At 52.0% G+C, this 17,435-nt stretch overlaps 1 protein-coding gene across 1 annotated transcript in view; it reads left to right on the top strand.

Annotated features, from left to right (window-relative positions):
* The window catches only part of CATSPERD (catsper channel auxiliary subunit delta), a 46,009-nt gene extending 29,397 nt beyond the window's left edge, over positions 1-16,612 (top strand). Inside the window, exons 16-22 of the mRNA XM_036111918.2 lie at positions 2,730-2,808; positions 4,732-4,784; positions 6,572-6,646; positions 7,547-7,675; positions 9,450-9,633; positions 14,968-15,125; positions 16,302-16,612. Coding sequence (XP_035967811.1) covers positions 2,730-2,808; positions 4,732-4,784; positions 6,572-6,646; positions 7,547-7,675; positions 9,450-9,633; positions 14,968-15,125; positions 16,302-16,539 — 916 coding nt within the window. The 3' untranslated portion in view covers positions 16,540-16,612. The remainder of the gene's footprint in view (positions 1-2,729; positions 2,809-4,731; positions 4,785-6,571; positions 6,647-7,546; positions 7,676-9,449; positions 9,634-14,967; positions 15,126-16,301) is intronic.
* The last annotated feature ends 823 nt before the right edge of the window (positions 16,613-17,435 follow it).

Raw genomic sequence — 17,435 nt, 5'->3', positions numbered from 1 at the left:
TGGTCGCTTAAACTGGAGTTGGGGGGCGACCCAGGCTATCTATGGGGTTCCCTTAACAGGGTCTGGGAACATGGGGCCAAGATCCAGACTCCCTCCCTCCAAGGACGGTAAGGCCAGAATGATTGAAAACACTTTCTAAGTGGTGGGTCCCAGAAGGACACATCCTACAGGATTCCACTGCCAGGAGGTCCCCAGGGTATATATTTCAACAATAAGCTTTAATTCTAGATCTAGAATTTTGTACCACTGTATAGTATAATTGAAATTTGCTAAGAAAGTAGAACTTAAATATTCTCACCACCTCCCCACCCTAAACAAAGGTAAGTATGTGAGGTGATGGATGTGTTAATTAACTCCATGAGGGGTGGGATCCTTTCACAATATGTATATACACCAAATAATTACATTATATACCTTAATGATCTTACCATTTATTTATCAGTTATACCTCAGTAAAGCTGAAAAATGCAAATGAAAAGTAAAAAAAAAAGTACATTATATGTTATTAATCTAGAATACATGTTCCTCTCTCACACTTATGGTGAATTTATTTAAAAATCACTCAATTTTTGTATGTCCTTGGCCATTAGAAACATCAATCAGATCTCCCAGGAGAGATTTTCAGACCACGTGCTTGGACTTTAATCCGACAAAACTAGAATTGAACAGCCAGAAAAGCAAAACCAGTAACAAAAAGCCCCATTTCTGGGGCGCCTGGTGTTTCAGTGGGTTAAGCGTCTGCCTTCGGCTCAGGTCATGATCATGGGGTCCTGGGATTGAGCCCCACTTTGGGCTCCCTGCTCAGTGGGGAGCCTGCTTCTCTCTCTCCCTCTGCCTGCCGCCCCCCCCCCCACTTGTGCTCACTCTCTCTGCCTCTTTCTTAATTTAATTAATTAATTAATTAAAAAAAATTTTAAAGCCCCTTTTCTTGGAAATTAAGAGACACTTTTCTAAATAATCCTTGAATCTCAGAATCCATGGAACACAGCTAGATACTCAGAGGAAAATGTGTATCCTGAGCACTTTTATTATTAAGGGGAAAGATGGACTAAGGATGCAGGAACTAAATATTTAACTTAAAGAACTAGGAGAACCTCAGAAAGAAGGGGATTAACAATGATACCATCTGAAATGTATTAAACAGAGGGCAAAAACAGTATCAAGTCGCAATGAGACTTAAAGCTCGCTCTTCAGAAGACCAGTACACTAGATGAGACCCCATGATCCTGACAAAGGAGGAGAGAATTGAAATGAACATTGGGAATGGAAAATGAAAAGTATGGACACAGAACCTATGAAAAGAATAGTGGGAGGGACTTCCTCAAACTAAAAAGCTCCTGCACAGCAAAGGAAACCATCAATAAAATGAAAAGGCGACCTGCTGACTGGGAGAAAATACTGGGGCTGATCTCCACCATATGTAAAGAACACACACAACTCAATAGCAACAACAACAATACGAAAAAATGGGGAGAAGATCTGAATAGACACTTTTCCAGAGAAGACATAAAAATGGCCAATAGTACTTGAAAAGATGCTCAATGTCACTGATCATCAGGGAAATATAAATCAAAACTACAATGAGATACCACCTCACACCTTTCGGAATGGCTAAAATCAACAATACAGGAAACAACAGATGGTGAGGATGTGGAGAAATGGGAACCCTCTTGCACTGTTGGTGGGGATGCAAACTGGTGCAGCCACTCTGGAAGACAGTATGGAGTTTTCTCCAAAAGTTAAATGTAGACCCACCATACAATCCAGTAATTCCACTTCTGGATATTTATTTGAAGAAAACAAAAACATTAATTTGAAAAGGTGTATGCACCCCTATGTTTATAGCAGCATTATTTACAGTAGCCAAATTATGGAAGCAATTTAAGCATCTATAGAGGGATGGATAAAGAAGATGGGGTATATGTACAATGGCATATTACTCAGCCATAAGAGGAATGAAATCTTGCCATTTGTGATGACACAGATGGATCTTGAGGGCATTATGCTGAGTGAAATAAGTCAGGCAGAGAGAGACAAATAACATATGATTTCACTTACATGTGGAATCTAAAAAACAAAACAAAACCAGACTCATAGATGCAGAGAAAAGACTGATGGTTGCCAGAGGAGAAGGGGGTTGGAGGGTGGGTAAAACGGGTGAAGGGAATCAAGAGGTACAAACTACCAGTTATAAAATAAATAAGTCACTGGGATGTAATGTACAGCATGGGGAATATAGTCAATAATACTGTACTAACTTTGTATGGTGACAGATGGTAACTAGAATTATTATGGTGATCATTTTGCAATGTATATAAACCTCAAATAACGATGTCATACACCCGAAATGAATATGGTATTGTATTTCAATTATACTTCAGTGAAAAACAGAATAAGAAAACATTATATGTAGCTCAGGGATAATGAAATTGGATGTCAGATGTTGTTTTCAGTAAGTTATTATATGTAAATTAACAAAACTGACTCAAGAAGAGATAGAAACTCAAGGGAGGGTGGGGTCATTATGTGTGAGCAGAGGTTCTTGGGCACTATTCTGGAACAAATGGCTGAGTGGATGGGTGGACAGATGGACAAATGGAGGGATGGATGGATGAATGGATGGATGATGGATGGATGCATAAATAAATCGATGGGTCAGTGATTATTGTTAACACTGACACTATTTGTGACACGGGTGTGCAATACCACACATTCCCGTTGCCTTGCAGCATAAAAAGACCCACAGGATCTACCATCACTCTGGACATAGCCAACAAGGAAATTTCGTGTGTGGACCTCAAGCCACTGGTATGTCCCCAATTTTTGCTGTCCCATATTCTTTGTTGTTAGTGTTAAGAATAATGGCAGTGGGGGTGGGGGGTATGGCACCTGGGTGGCTCAGTCGGTTAAGCGTCCGACTCTTGATCTCAGCTCAGGTCTTGATTTCAGGGTCGTGAGTTCAAGCCCCACATTGGGCTCCACGCTGTGTGTGGAGCCTACTTAAAAAAAAAAGAAAATAAAAGAATGGGCCTTATCTGGCTTTTCCTTGAGGAGCTGGCTGAGCCCATGCTCAGGATCTGAAAATGGAGGTGATCCTGTCCCAGTTGCCAGGGTCACTCCCTTTCCTCCTGACAGCATCCCCCAGGACTGCCCCTCATGACTCACCGTCCTTGGAGCAGGTGCATGGGTAGTCTTGTTCCTTGTTGGACATCCCCATAACAGGGCTCACCAACTCTGGTAACGGCACTCCTCAGTGCTCCAAGAGAATGGAAAACAATATACATCCACACAGAAACCTGTACACAAGTATTCATAGTGACATTATTCATAATAGTCAAAAGGTGGAAGCAACCCAAATGTCTACCGATGGGTGAATCAATAAACACAATGGGGCCCATCCTCACACTGGAATATTATTTAGCCTTTAGAAAGGAAGGACATCGTGACACCTGTCACAACGTGGATGGACCCTGAGGACACTGTGCTCAGTGAGATGAGCCAGAAGGACACATCCCGCAGGACCCTACTCCCAGGAGGTCCCCAGAGGCGTCCTGTCCACAGAGACAGAGAAGAGATGGTGGGAGCCAGGGCTGGGGCAGGGGGTGGGGAGTCCGTGCTTCTTGGGGACAGAGTGTCTCAGTTTGGGGATATGGAAAGTTCTGGAGACGGATGGATGTACTTGCTACCACTGAGCTCCTCCCCTTAGAAATGGTTAAGATGGTGAATTTTCGGGACGCCTGGGTGTCTCAGTTGGTTGAGCATCTGCCTTCGGCTCAGCTTGTAATCCCAGGGTCCTGGGATCGAGCCCCACCCACATCGAGCTCCCTGCTCAGTGGGGAGCCTGCTTCTCCCTCTCCCTCTGCCTGCCGCTCCCCTTGTGTTCTCTCTCTCTGTCAAATGGATGGATAAAATATATATATAAAAAAAAACAGATGGTGCATTTTATATTATATGTATTCTATACCACAATTTTTGTAAAATTGATACAATCTTGCATTCTGTTCCATGGTAAATCCATGTTTGTCTTAACATAAAGCTCTTTTTCTTTTTTTTTTTTTTTTAAGATTTTATTTATTTGTTTGACAGAGAGAGACACAGTGAGAGAGGGAACACCAGCAGGGGGAGTGGGAGAGAGAGAAGCAGGCTTCCCGCTGAGCAGGGAGCCTGATGCGGGGCTCGATCCCAGGACCCTGGGATCATGACCTGAGCTGAAGGCAGACGCTTAACGACTGAGCCACCCAGGCGCCCCATAAAGCTCTTTTTCAAACACCAAAAGTTTCTCCGTCTTATGCTTTTTAGACTCCCTTTTATATCTCTGAGGGTGCCACCATAGTCCAGTTTCAGAAGCATGTCCCTAAGACTATCAGGCTAACCCCAAATAACTTTTTCTCTTTTCTCCTTTCTGTTTGTTTATTGATGCCCATCCACTCATTCATTCATTCATTCATTCATTCATTCTCCTCCCCTGCCTTCTATACACCCAATATTATCCTGCATTTATAAATTGGTTTGTGATGGGGCCACTTAGGCTCACCCCATAGATCTGGCGGGCTCTTAGGGCTTGAGCTCCAGGGGCCAAGCCTGGCTACAGTGAATCCCAGGAGCCCGGGTCACCGTGTCAGGATCCAGGCTCACCATGTCCAGTCTCTCCTGGGTGTGAGTTTTTCCTGTGGCTGGACCATCAGTGGCCCTCACGACCCAGGTCAGCATCCCTGCCTCTCTCCTCCGCAGACGGCGCTCATTTCAGTGGGTTGCGACCAGGAGAAAAAGATCGTCATTCAGAAGTAAGTGTGTTGATGTCGGGTTGGGGGGTGGGGACGGGACAAGCTTGGTCACAATTGCTTCACAACTGTTGAAGTCGGGTGACATTATCCTGTCTCCTTTTGTGTATATTTAACATTTCCATAATAAATAGTCAAATAATGAATACGAATAGGTTAAGTTGGTGTTTCTGGCACAGTGACCTCCCCTCCTTTATCAATTTGGTGATATTTACATTTTTTCCTCTTCCCTAATCCTTTGTGTGTTCTCTTTCCTTTATGAGTCCCTGAATTCCTCATTTTGATTAAAAATGCTGAGGGTTTTTGGTTTTAATTGGTTGCTGAAATTTTGGGGAACTTTGCCTCCAGTATCCATAGTTACCCCCGGGGAATGCAGCCATGAGAATCCAATTTAAAAAAGAAAAAAACCCAGAAGATTGGCCAAATTGCCATACTTTTCCCCTTCAGGCAGTGGTGTGTTGATAAATGTATAACAATTGGTCCGGGGCGGGAGGGGGGGCCTGAATCCCAGAGCACGTGCCAATTCCTGTGGTGTGAATACGCCGGCCCTGTCGACTTCAAGCACAAACGTGAACGATCCACTGGCCCACAAAATTCCAGAAGATTTAACACTTGGCTCTCAGGAGCTAGTTGAGGCTAGCTAGCTAGCTTCAGTGCTCCACTGATCAAGGGCAATAATAAACTCAGGCGATGATTTTACCACATTTTCCCCAAATGGAAACATTTTGTTGAATCAATAAATTATATATTTAGGACATGTGTGCAGGGAACATCTTTTAAACGATATATGAATAGCTTCTGCCAAAGAAAGTGGGGAAGATATTTGCCACATGTGTAACCAGCAAATGGCTTGTATCCAGACTTTATAAAGAATTCCTACAAATTAATCATTTTTAAAAAGACAAATTAAAAAAAAAAAAAAGGGCAAAAATCATGAACAGGAACTTCCGAAAAAGAAAAAAGAAAGAAATCCACATGGCTGGTAAACATGAAGAAGTACTGGGAAGGTAGCCAACCTCACTTAATAGGGAAAAGAAAACGAAAACTTTTCTTAGAGGCCATTATTCGCCCACCAGCGTGGTAAAATTTGCAGAGCGTGGCCAATAGCAAGTGCTGGTCAGCACGGGGAGCCCCTGGCAGCCTCCGGAACACACTGACTTCACGGGGCGGGGGGGTAGGTACATTTTTCAGCGCTTTAGAAAGCACATCTTTTGACCCAGCAATCCAATCATGCACATGGACATTGGCAAGGGGTCTGGAATGTTCTTAGTAATATTATTCCTAATAGCTCCTCACTGGAAGCAAGCCACCTCGAATCCATCGACAGGACGATGGACAAACAGGTGCTGGATGCCATGGACTATCCCAGCCATGACAATCGTCAAGGCAGAATTGCCTGGACGGGTTGTGCAAACATGGATATGGAACAGAAGACACAACAGAACACACACAACATGATTCTAGTCTTTAAAACCCCCAATCCGGCAGAAATAAACCACATTGCCTAAGGAGGCATGCCCAGATGGTAACACTACAAAGAAAATCCAGGAAATGATTGTCTCAAGAGTCAGGACACCCAGTGCCTAGGTCTGGGCCTCTGATAATCATTCTCCCACATGAATCCGGGCCCCTTGGAGATTCTGGGCAGGGAAGATGCAAGCTGAGCCTGGAAGTAAGACAGGTCTCAAAAATGAAACCAGCGGGGGTATACATGCCCAAGGGAAGAATTCATGATTCTTTTGGTGCTGCATGGGGGCAGGGAGCTTCTCACCAACTTTTGTCACTTGCAGCGAAATCTCAGCCTGTCACAAGGGCATCCTCGACCCCGTGGGCCTTCAGGACAATTACAGCTACGTCATCGAGAAGTGAGCCCGAAATTTCCCTTCACGCCCTCTCTCCCGTGACTGCCCCCTAACCCCAAAGGCAAATCGGAAATCATTTTTAGGTTGATATCTGGACAGTAGGGAATCTGAGGTGGGGAGGGGACAGGTAGGGGAGGTGCAGGTCAGCAGGGAGCCAGTGTGATGTGGCAGGGCCCCCAGCCCAGGTCTGCCCACCTACCAGGCCACCCTTCTGCCATCTTGCAAGCCTGCCACCACCTCACCTGAGCGAACAGAGGTAGCCAGACACTGTCAGCCAAGGCAGGAGGGGGTGAGGGCCAGGGTGACCCTCTGTGCAGCGCCGCTGGTCCCGAGTGCCAGTGAGCGGTCATGGGGGGGACTTGGCCCTTCTTGGCACCCGGGCACAGGGAGCCCCCGACCCCCAGCAGGGGAAGACACGTGCGTGTGTTTTATACACCACGGCCCCTCAGATACAAGCCAGGAGTCAGTCACCTGTCCACACTCACGGCCAAGGCCCAACCTGGCACTGCTGGGCTTGCTGACCAGCGAGCCTGCAGTCAGCCCTCGTGGGGGCACGGAGGGGTGCATGAGGCAGGGCCTCAGGGAAAGAGGTGACAGGACACACATGGAGAGATACAGAGAGACAAGAGAGACAGAGAGAGGGACAGAGACAGAGAAAGACACAGAGAGAGAGAGTATAAGGAGTTGGTTCACATAACTGCACAGGTTTGGCCCGTCCACGGTCTGATGGCGGAGGCTGGGGGTGCAGGGAAGCGTTGCAGTTCCCGTCCAAAGGCCGGGCTGGCAAGCCTGAAGCCCAGCAGCCGGCCCGGCCTAGCGGGCCTGTGACGTTAACCGTCGCAGCGTTCCCGGGGTCATTCTGACCACGGCTCTGAATGCTGCCCCCTTCCCGTCTCTACCTAGGGAAGCCTACGACCCCAACTTCCAGGGACAGAAGGCCAGTGAGGATCTGGTGGTGGACTACCAGTATGAGAAGCTGGGCTGCCCCCACCTCGTCTACTACAACACCCCATGGAAGCCCGTGGTGGAACTGTAAGACCCCGGGAGGGCCCTTCACACACTCCCCTAGCACTCCCTCCTCCCCGCCGCCCTCCCCACCCCTCTCTGCACACCCCAGATCCCCAGGGGCCCCTCCGGGCCCTGCCCCTACTGTGCCCCTCTCTCTGCAATGGCTTTTTTTTTTTTAAAGATTTATTTATTTATTTGAGAGAGAGAGAGAGCCAGCAAGAGTGGGGGAGGGGCAGAGGGAGAGAGAATCTTAAGCAGACTCGGCGCTGAGTGCGGGAGCCTGATGCAGGGCTCGATCTCATGACCCTGAGAGCGTGACCTGAGCTGAAACCAAGAGTCGGACGCCCAACCAACTGAGCCACCCAGGCGCCCCCTCTTCCTGTAACGTCTTACCTCACACAGCCATAACAAAATACCACCAACGAGGGGCTTAAATGACAGGCACTAGTTTTCTCACGGTTGGTCCTGGAGGCTGGAGGTCCAAGGTCAGAGTGCCGCCAGGGCTGGTTTTGCCAAGGCTCCCTCCTTGGCTTACAGGCAGCCACCTTCTGCCTCTGTCCTCAGGTGGCAGAGGGGGTGAGGACAGCCATGCTTCTCCCCCCCTCCTGTGGGATCAGGGCCCGCCCTTACGACCTCACTCAGCCTCAACCACCTCTTTAAAGTCCCCACGTCCAGACAGAGTCACACAGGGAGCTAGGGCTTCCACACGGGAGTCTGGGGGACACGGCCTAGCCCACGGCTCTCATTTTGCTCCCCTTCCGTGGACTGTGCCGCCCTCCTTCATCACAGCCCCGGCACACCCCCCGTGCATAGCTTCTACACTGTCGTGGGTGGTCGGCCAGCCCGGGGGGCCCAGAACCACGCCACCCTGAGGTGGAGCTACCTCCTTGCTGCCCCAGACCAGCAGTGCCCAGTGGAAATGCTCCATCCTTCCGTGCCACCCAGGTGACAGGAGCGACACGTGGCTCCTGAGGGCTCCGAGTGTGGCCAGGGCGCCCGAGGAACTGGCGTTTTCCATTGTACTTAATGGTGATTGACTTAAACAAGCACGTGTCGGCCAGTGGCTCAGCTCCGTGCCCTGCAGACCATCCAACTCAATAGTAGTAGACTGACTTCATGACGGCAGGAACCCGCTTACACTTCAAAACAGGCGGGGTCATTAGAATGTCCCATCTCAACTCCCCGTGGCCCTAATCCCACGCGCGGGCAAGACTGTGGGCCGGGCACGCGGGACCAAGCCCCAAACTCAGAGCAGCCATGTGGGGGGACGCAAGCCCACATGGGGTAAAGATCAAGAAGAGTGACCAGTCAGGCGATGGGCGTAAGCTCCCACCTGGCAGGAGATCACAGACTGTGTGCCCCCAAAACGGTGATTTTTAGAACAATCCGAGTCAACAGCCCTAAATGTATCCCTTTGGAATAGTGGCAGATGTCATCAGAAAAGTGTCAGAGGACAGGTGTGAAGGGTTTTATTCATCTGTGTACTGGTTTACTTATTAACTAATTTATTTCTTTACAAGTGATAGTTTTTGGCTATAGACCCTCACATCAGTTTCTCCCAGTCTCTGCTTCTCAGAGAGGCCTTTTGTGGCCACCCTGCGGGAGACAGGGCCCGTGCCCCCCACCTCCCCGCCGTCCTCTGTCCCACCTGCTGCTGGGTCCCTCCTCGAAGTGTCAGGAAGTGTCAGCCTGGTGAGGCCGGCCCCCCTCCCCCGCCTTGCTTGCTGCCCCCCCAGCCCCCAGCACACCTCAGGGCTGCTTCATCGCCCTGCAGCCCAGCCCTGCGCGTGTGTCCTAGGTGGCGGGAAGGAAAGTTCCAGGAGGTTATCAAGGCAGAGTTCGTCCTGCTGGAGGTGCACGGGCTGTTCACGTACACGTACTCCCTGACCGCCCAGACGGCGCTCTGCCGGGCCCAGCCGCAGAACTGGACCACCGTCATGGAGAACGCCGGCGACAAAGGACCCTTCGCCTGGGACCGAGAGGTAGCGTTCACTCTTTCTCCAAAACAGGTCGGAACAGCGCGCCTCGGCCAGCGGGCAGTCGGTGCTGACTGGTCAGGCCGGGGGTGTGTTCGGGGACTGCTCCAACAGCGCTCGCTGGATGGCTTATGACAATAGACATTCCCTTCTCACGGTTCTGGAGGCTGGGAGGTCAAGTTGAAGGCGCCGGCAGGGTCCGTGTCTGGCGAGGGCCTCTTCCTGGGTCACTGACCACTGTCCTCTCCCCACGTGCTCACACGGCAGAAGGCATAAAGGCACTCATCCCATTCATGGGGGCCCCACCCTCATGACCTGAGCCCCTCCCCAAGGCCCCACCTCCCCGTACCCTCACCTGGGGGGGTCAGGTTTCAACATAGGGATTTGGGGGGACGCAAACCTTCAGTCCACAGCAAGGGGGTGGGGGTGGGAATGCACACAAGGACACCTGGGGCCGCGTCTGGGAGTGCGAGGCGAGCAAGTCTTCGGGAATCTCTCTCAAGGGAGTTGGCCAGACCATCGCGGATGTCGGCACCAAGGCCCTGGGGTGGGCGGGGGTGGGGGTGGGGGGGAGGCATTCTCATAATGTGCAAAATTCCAGAACCATCCCAATGCCTATCACTACCGGGGCTGATTAAATTCATGGCCTCTCCCGCCGCGGGAGCGTTTCTATCGTGCACACGAGATCCTCCCCGTGCGCAGGTTCCGTCTACTCAGCCTCTCATTGCCAAGGGCGCGAACGCCGCGCAGCGCAGCAACGCCGCCAACAGGTGGCGCTCGCTCCCCACACCTGAGGCCCGTTCCGCGCGTAGACACTTGGCTCCCGTCTCAGCCCGGCACCTTCAAAGCTTTCTCACACTCCTCCTGTCTCAGTTTGATCATTTACTTTGTTACTGACGGTGGGTTTACTTTTTTTTTTTCCTATCTGAGGTGAAATTCACCTAACCTATATATATATATATATATAACCAACCCTTTTAAAGTGTACAACTCACTTAGGCGATGCGTTTCATGCACTCACCATGCTGTGCAAGCACCACGTCCCTGATCATTTTTTTTTTATAGAGAAAGCCACACATATATGATTTGCGTTTATTATTTTCCGACTGTGCCCATATGGAGTATTGCATTCTTCTTGTTAGTGCTGTCATTCCAAGCATGAGAGATTGTCCCATTACAATTTTTTTTTTCATCAGTCCTGGGGATGGGCAATTTTGTAGGATGAGAGGCTTTTCCATCATGTTGGAGCCACAATGCCTGCATTTTCAGCACAGTCACTGGATAGACTGTTTATACGGCCCCTTAGCCACTGAAACCCACAAGATGGAGCTAGCTATTTCAATATAAATGGGGCTTTAGGCTAAGCAACTGTCTCCTTTTTTTCATTTCACATGGTCTCTTTTTTTTTTAAGATTTTATTTGACAGGGAGAGAGCGAGCACAAGCAGGGGGAGCGGCAGGCAGAGGGAGAGGGAGAAGCAGGCTTCCCGCTGGGCAGGGAGCCCCATGCGGGACTCGATTCCAGGACCCCGGGATCATGACCTGAGCTGAAAGGCGACACTTAACGACTGAGCCGCCCAGGCGCCTTCACATGGTCTTTATATGACCCAGCTTTTTGAATTTTTTTTTACTCCCAAAGGCTATTTTTTTTTTTTTTTCAAAGCCCAGCATGAAGCCCAGTGTGGTGCTCGAACTCACAACCCTGGATCAAGACCTGAGCTGAAACCAAGAGTTCGGAGGCTTAACCAACTGAGCCACCCAGGCGCACCCTGAAGGATTCTTTTTTTTTTTTAAGTAAGCTCTACACCCCACGCGGGGCTCACACTCACAACCCTGAGATCAAGAGCTGAGTGCTGTACTGACTGAGCCAGTCAGGTGCCCCATACCCCTTTTAAAAATTAAGGATTTTTATAAAAGTTTTTTCAATTGTGGTAAAATATGCACAACATAAAATGTACCATTGTAGTCATTTTAAGTGGCATGAAGCACACTCACACTGTCATGCAACCATCCGACACTCTGTCTCCAGAACTTTCCATCTCCCCACATGGAGACTCTGTCCCCACGAAGCATGGACTCCCCACCCCCACCCCAGCCCCGGCTCCCACCATCTCCTCTCTGTCTCTGTGGACAGGACCCCTCTGGGGACCTCCTGGGAGTGGGGTCCTGCGGGATGTGTCCTTCTGGGTCTGGCTCCTCTCACTGAGCACAGTGTCCTCGGGGTCCCTCCACGTCGTGGCAGGGGTCAGAGCCCCTTCCTTTCTTTTTTATTTTATTTAATTTATTTATTTATTTGAGAGAGCAAGAATGAGAGAGAGAGAGAGAGAGAGAGCACATGAGAGGGGGAGGGTCAGACGGAGAAGCAGACTCCCTGCCGAGCAGGGAGCCCGACGTGGGACTCGATCCCGGGACTCCAGGATCATGACCTGAGCCGAAGGCAGTCGCTTAAGCAACTGAGCCACCCAGGCGCCCAGAGCCCCTTCCTTTCTAAGGCTGAATAACATTCCACTGGATGGATGGACACCATTCATTCACCTGTCAATGGACGCTGGGGCTTCCACCTTTTGGGCATTGTGGTTAATTAATGCTGCTATGAACACAGGTATATAAATATCTCCTTGAGACCCTGATTTCAATTCTCTGGTGACCCTTCTTAGAAGGGCACTAATCTCACCCTGGTGACTCCACCCTCAGGACCTCGACTAAACTTCATTACCTCCTAGAGGCCCCACCTCCAAATTCCATCCCATCGCGGGCTAGGGTTTCAACATATGAATTTGGGGGGGCACATCCAGTGCCTAACAGGGGCCCAACCAACAGGGGCTGGTGAGGGACTGGATGATGTGGGAGGAGAAGAGAAGAGCCAAGCATCGTCCTCATTTCCAGCTTGAACACGTGGGCTGACCCTGGGGCCATTTACATCGTAGGGACGAAGCGGGCAGCAGAAGGAAATACAGCACTCTCTTTGCACGTGGGAAACTCAGAGGTGCCACAGAGGAGCCCAGCGGCTAGCGAAACATAAGGGGCCGCTGGAGGACAAGGGAGGGCTGGCAGGGGTTTGAGAACCAGCTCTGTTGGCATTCTGACTTAAGGATGTGTCTGCCAAGGAAGCCAAGGGAAGGACCAGAGCGGCTGGAGGAGTGTGCTGGGGGGGGCCGGGGGCTGGAAAAGAGGTGCTTTGTGGGGCACTGTGTAGATCCACCACGCAGGGAGCTGCTGACAAATGGGAGGGCCTGTTGCTGTTAACACCGGGGAAGCTGACATCCAAGGGGTGCTTGGCGCCAGGGCACAGCTGAAATCAGGTGTCCGCCCTCACTCCGTCCCTGGACCCGCGGAGGGGGCAGGGCTTGGGGATGGGCAACATACACCCAGGTGGCCATCCACACCGTGGACATTGCTTCTGCATCTGTGTTCTGTTTTTAATTCTGAGAACTTTCAAACCCAGAAAAGCCGAAAGGGCAGTAAGACGGATAACTAGCCACTACCGAGTGCTGCCAAACCATCCACCCCCAACTCAACAGGATTGTTTGTCGAGGTTCTGCACCTTAGACCCGAGGCATGGGCGGGGGCGCCCCTGCAGGGGCATTCAGCTGGCGGGTGCAAGAAGGTTCTCTCCTGTGTGGGGCTTCTGTTAGCCAGGAGCTGAGTTGTCCGTGTGCTTTTTCTCTCCCCAGCAGGGCAGCCCGGGCTCCCTTACAGCATGGCCTTGGGGCATGGAGAGCAGCTTCCTTTTAAAGTCACATGACTGTGCTCCCCTGGGAGGGTGCTCTGGGGTTGTTCAGCCGCTGCCCCACTGACAGGCGTGGGCCACTTCCAGTCTCTCACTTCCATCCACCCGCGTGGGTCCCTTGTCCTGTGGAGCTACCTGCAGGCAGGGTAGGGCTGGCTGGTTACAGGCTACAGGCGTGTGCAGTTTGGGCGGATGCCACGAAGGTCCCCTCCGCGGGCTGGTGCCACGTGCCTCCCACCACGCGCCTGTCCCCACAGCACACCAGCTAGGTGTACCATCCCCGGGACGAACTCGTCCATTTCCGTGCGCCTGACTTCCGCTATGGGCTGGGCTTCGTGTCTTTTCCTGTTTGAGGGCCACTTTCACTTCTTTTCCTCGCTTGTCAAGAGCTCTTTATAGAGCCAAGAGGTTAATTAACTCTCGGTTGCAATACAGTTTGCAAATGCCTCCCTCAGTTTGTCTTCGATGTCTCTTGGGTTTTTGCTCATGCCATGCGAGAGGAGCCCTTCCGTTTTTTATATCGCTGGGCCCACCATCATTTTGACTTTCTGGCTTTTCCATTTTCTGTCTCTTCTTTTGTTTATAAGCCCAGCCCCCCTCCCTTCTGGGCCCACCAGCAAATAGTGCAGAAGAGCAAAGTTTCCCACTCAGGGAGGCAGCATGATGTTCCGGTCAAGTGCAAGCAGTTGAGTCACAGATGAGATCCTGGGACCCAGGGACGGGGAGGAGAAGCTGCTGCCACCAGCTGACCACTTCTTGACGCCACGACCGTGCTGGGCGGCAGCGCCAGTGAGAAGCCCCAGGAAGGTGGCTCTGTCTCTTTTCTGCCTTCGGATTTCCCAGGGGTATCAGTTAGCTAGGGCTGCTTTAACAAAAACACCACACACCGGCCAGCTTCGACGCCAGAGAGGGATCCTTTCCCGCTTCTGGAGGCCAGAAGTCTGAGATCAAGGTGTTGGCAAGGTCGGTTCCTTCCGAGAGTGAGCAAGAATCTGTTCCAGGCTCTCCTAGTCTCTGGTGGTTTGCTGGTCGTCTTTGGTGTTCTTTGGCCTGTAGACATATGCCCCAATTTCTGCCTCTGTCTACACGTGATGTTCTCCCTGGGCACGTCTGGGTCCAAATTTCCCCTTTCTATAAGGACGCGAGACATACTGGATCAAGGCCCACCCTAACAACGACCTCATTTTAACTGGATCACCTGAAAAACACCCTATCTCTGAATAAGGTCACATTCTGAGGCCCTGGGGGTTAGGACTCCAGCATATGACTGGCAGTGGGCTCGGTGGGGGGGGGGGGGGGGTAGGGGGGGACGCCTCAGCCCATAACACCAAGAGTACTTGAACCTGGCAGTATTCATTCACACCTGGACTCAGGGCTGTAAGGGATTCTGGCGAGCAGAGCGGCCAAGCCCGCAGCCCCCGCAGCATGGGAAGGCCCGGACACAGGAGGGCAGGATAAAGGCTGAGCAGCCACCCACAGTGTCCCCCGGGGGTGTTTGGTGAGAAGTGTTGCAGGTGGGGCCCTGCATGCAGTGGGGGTGCATCTGTGAGCACTGGCACGGCCCTCCCCAGCCTCCGGAGCCAGTGGGCATGCCTCTGTCCTTCTCCCCAGAACTACGTGAGCTGCCATGACCCAGCCAACGATGCCCCGTTGAGATGGCCAAATGTCCCGTATCAGATCTTGGGAGGCCCGACGGCAAACAAGGTTATTTTTGACCAAAGGAATGGAATCTACATCTTCTACATTTCTATCGTGGATCCGTACTACAGGTGAGAAGGGGTGAATCGCCCTGTGCCAGGGGCCTCTGGGGGGATGGCTGGCTCTCCTGGGGCGGGTCACACACATGCGAGGGACCCACTTTTCTCCCTCCCCTTGGCGGGTCCTGGATAAACATCAGTGTTCCCAGCAGCCCAGACTGTCCCTGGGAAGAGTGATATTTTAAGTTCTAGATGATATTTGCTCACTCACTAAATAAGTCCTTATTCAGAGCCCATGCTGGGTGCTGGGGGAAGAGCAATGGCTGGCAGCCACGTCCCTCGCAAGCCCCACCTCGTCGGTGGCGTGCACGAGCTGACTCTTAGATCTCCAGGGATCTTGCAAGCCAACTGTCTTTCCCTTGGTAGGCTGAAATCAGCCACGGTGGGAGAATTTACACCATGGGACTCAGCACACCCTACAAATTTCAGCCTTTCCCCCTTAGAGCTTGTTGTTGAATATTTTCCACCCACATGTGCAAAGAGGTTTCTAGGCGTGCTGGCCTAGATTACCAACGTCTCCCACTGGAAGGGGGCATATGGGACAATATCCTTCCCCCCCATCATCTATCCCCTCTAGACAGATACAAAGTCCACCCCCAAAGCACATGGAGACCCTGCCTTCCCTTGAGACCCCACACCCTGACCTCGTGGGGCCAACTCTGGGATGGCCATGGGCGGAAGACATGGGGTGGCATATCCAGAGGAGAGGACTACCTTTGGGCCTATCAGCTCCTCTCTCTGCACCATGCTTCCAGTGAGTTCTCCTATACCCTGGGTCCCCTCTCCTGGGATGCCCTTCCCTTCTGGCCTGCTCCACCCTGCCGCTCGTTGCCTGCCTCGTGGATGCCCGCGGCCCCATCATGCCCGCCCTCTGCTTCCACTTGGCAATGGGATGGTTTGTTTGCCTCTCTAGACTGAGCCTGGGCTATGGAGTCAGGGAGACTGCTGGTCCCCGGAGGAGGAGGGTACCACAGGGAACCTGGGGGGGAAACAGGACCGTTGCCAGCAGACAGAGGACAGCAGACTCAGACTGGAGAAGAGTTGAAATGGACAGAAATGGAACTCGGCGTCCCAACTGACCACCGGGGGCCCAGTGCTCCTATCTGTGGGTTTTAACACATTTACTGGGGTGAAGGGCAGGGCCCCAGGGGCAGCACCCCATGGCCTCTCTCCAACCGCCCCTTGCAGCTACTGTCACTTGGAGACCACCTTCAGCGTCTACGTGTACGGGGCCTTCCCCCTGTCCACCATCCCGGCGGCAGTCACGATCATCCCGCTCACGGTGGCCATGCTGCTGTCCGTGTGGTTGGCCTACGCCATCCCCAAACTGCTGCACACGGAGAAGGGCCTCAGGTTCAAGGGCTTCTGGATTCATCTGTGCGGGAGGTGCCGAAAGGCTTGTGCATGTTTCCGAGGCAGGTGCTGAGCGCGCCGGAGGAGCCCAGCGTGGTCTTAAAGCGTTCTATTAAAACAGCCGGCGGCGGTGTGCGTGCAGCGTGTTCTGAGCGTGTTCGGTCCCCCTTCCACCTGCCTCCGCCGCCTCCCGCGGCGTCCTCATGTCGCAGCTCCTCTGCGACAGGAGCGGGGCAGCCCGGGTCCTCAACAGGACGCCGGTGAAGTGAAGGAGCCAGGCACCCGGCGGAGTAAGAGGTGACCCTCTGAAAGGCCTAAGACACAGCCACGTGTCCCGTTAGAGAAGTGGGGGGGAGTCTGCAGAGGCAGCAACCGGTGGGATTCCATTCCTGGGGTATAAACCCTCACGTGTATACAAACACGTACGTGTGCATTCTGCTACGTACACGGAGAAACGTTTGGAAGCGTCAATTTCACGTGTACACACATGTACATACATGTGGACGCATGCACACACATGCACGGGGTGTGTTTTGTGTACATATACACGCGTGTGCATGCACGCCTAATGTGTATCCACCCCTATGACGCGAACACGTGAGCAGCTGAGTACGCGTGTACATTCAGATACGCACACCTACGCACACGCATGTAGCTCGTGTGTATACAGGTGCGCATACATGTGTCTACACGTGTGCACGCACAGGCGTGCGCACATCTGTACAACGTACACGGCTTTGTGTATTCTCCCTAGCCGGCCAGTGGGGGTCCCTCTCCACCCACCACCTCACTCTAACTCCCGGGTGGCACGGGACGGCCACCTCACCTGAAGGGAGAACTTGGGTGGCCCCGTGAGTTTCCTGTTAGGTTAAAAAAGTACATTCCACGGTCCGCTTCCTGGTCCAGTCCCATCTCGGTCCGGTCGGGGAAAGCCTCGACCCGCAGACAGAGCAGGGAGCCGTTACCCCG

The sequence above is a fragment of the Halichoerus grypus genome, chromosome 1, assembly GCF_964656455.1.
Source record: "Halichoerus grypus chromosome 1, mHalGry1.hap1.1, whole genome shotgun sequence".
Classification (NCBI taxonomy): Eukaryota; Metazoa; Chordata; class Mammalia; order Carnivora; family Phocidae; genus Halichoerus; species Halichoerus grypus.
This window is presented reverse-complemented; position numbering and strand designations above follow the sequence as displayed.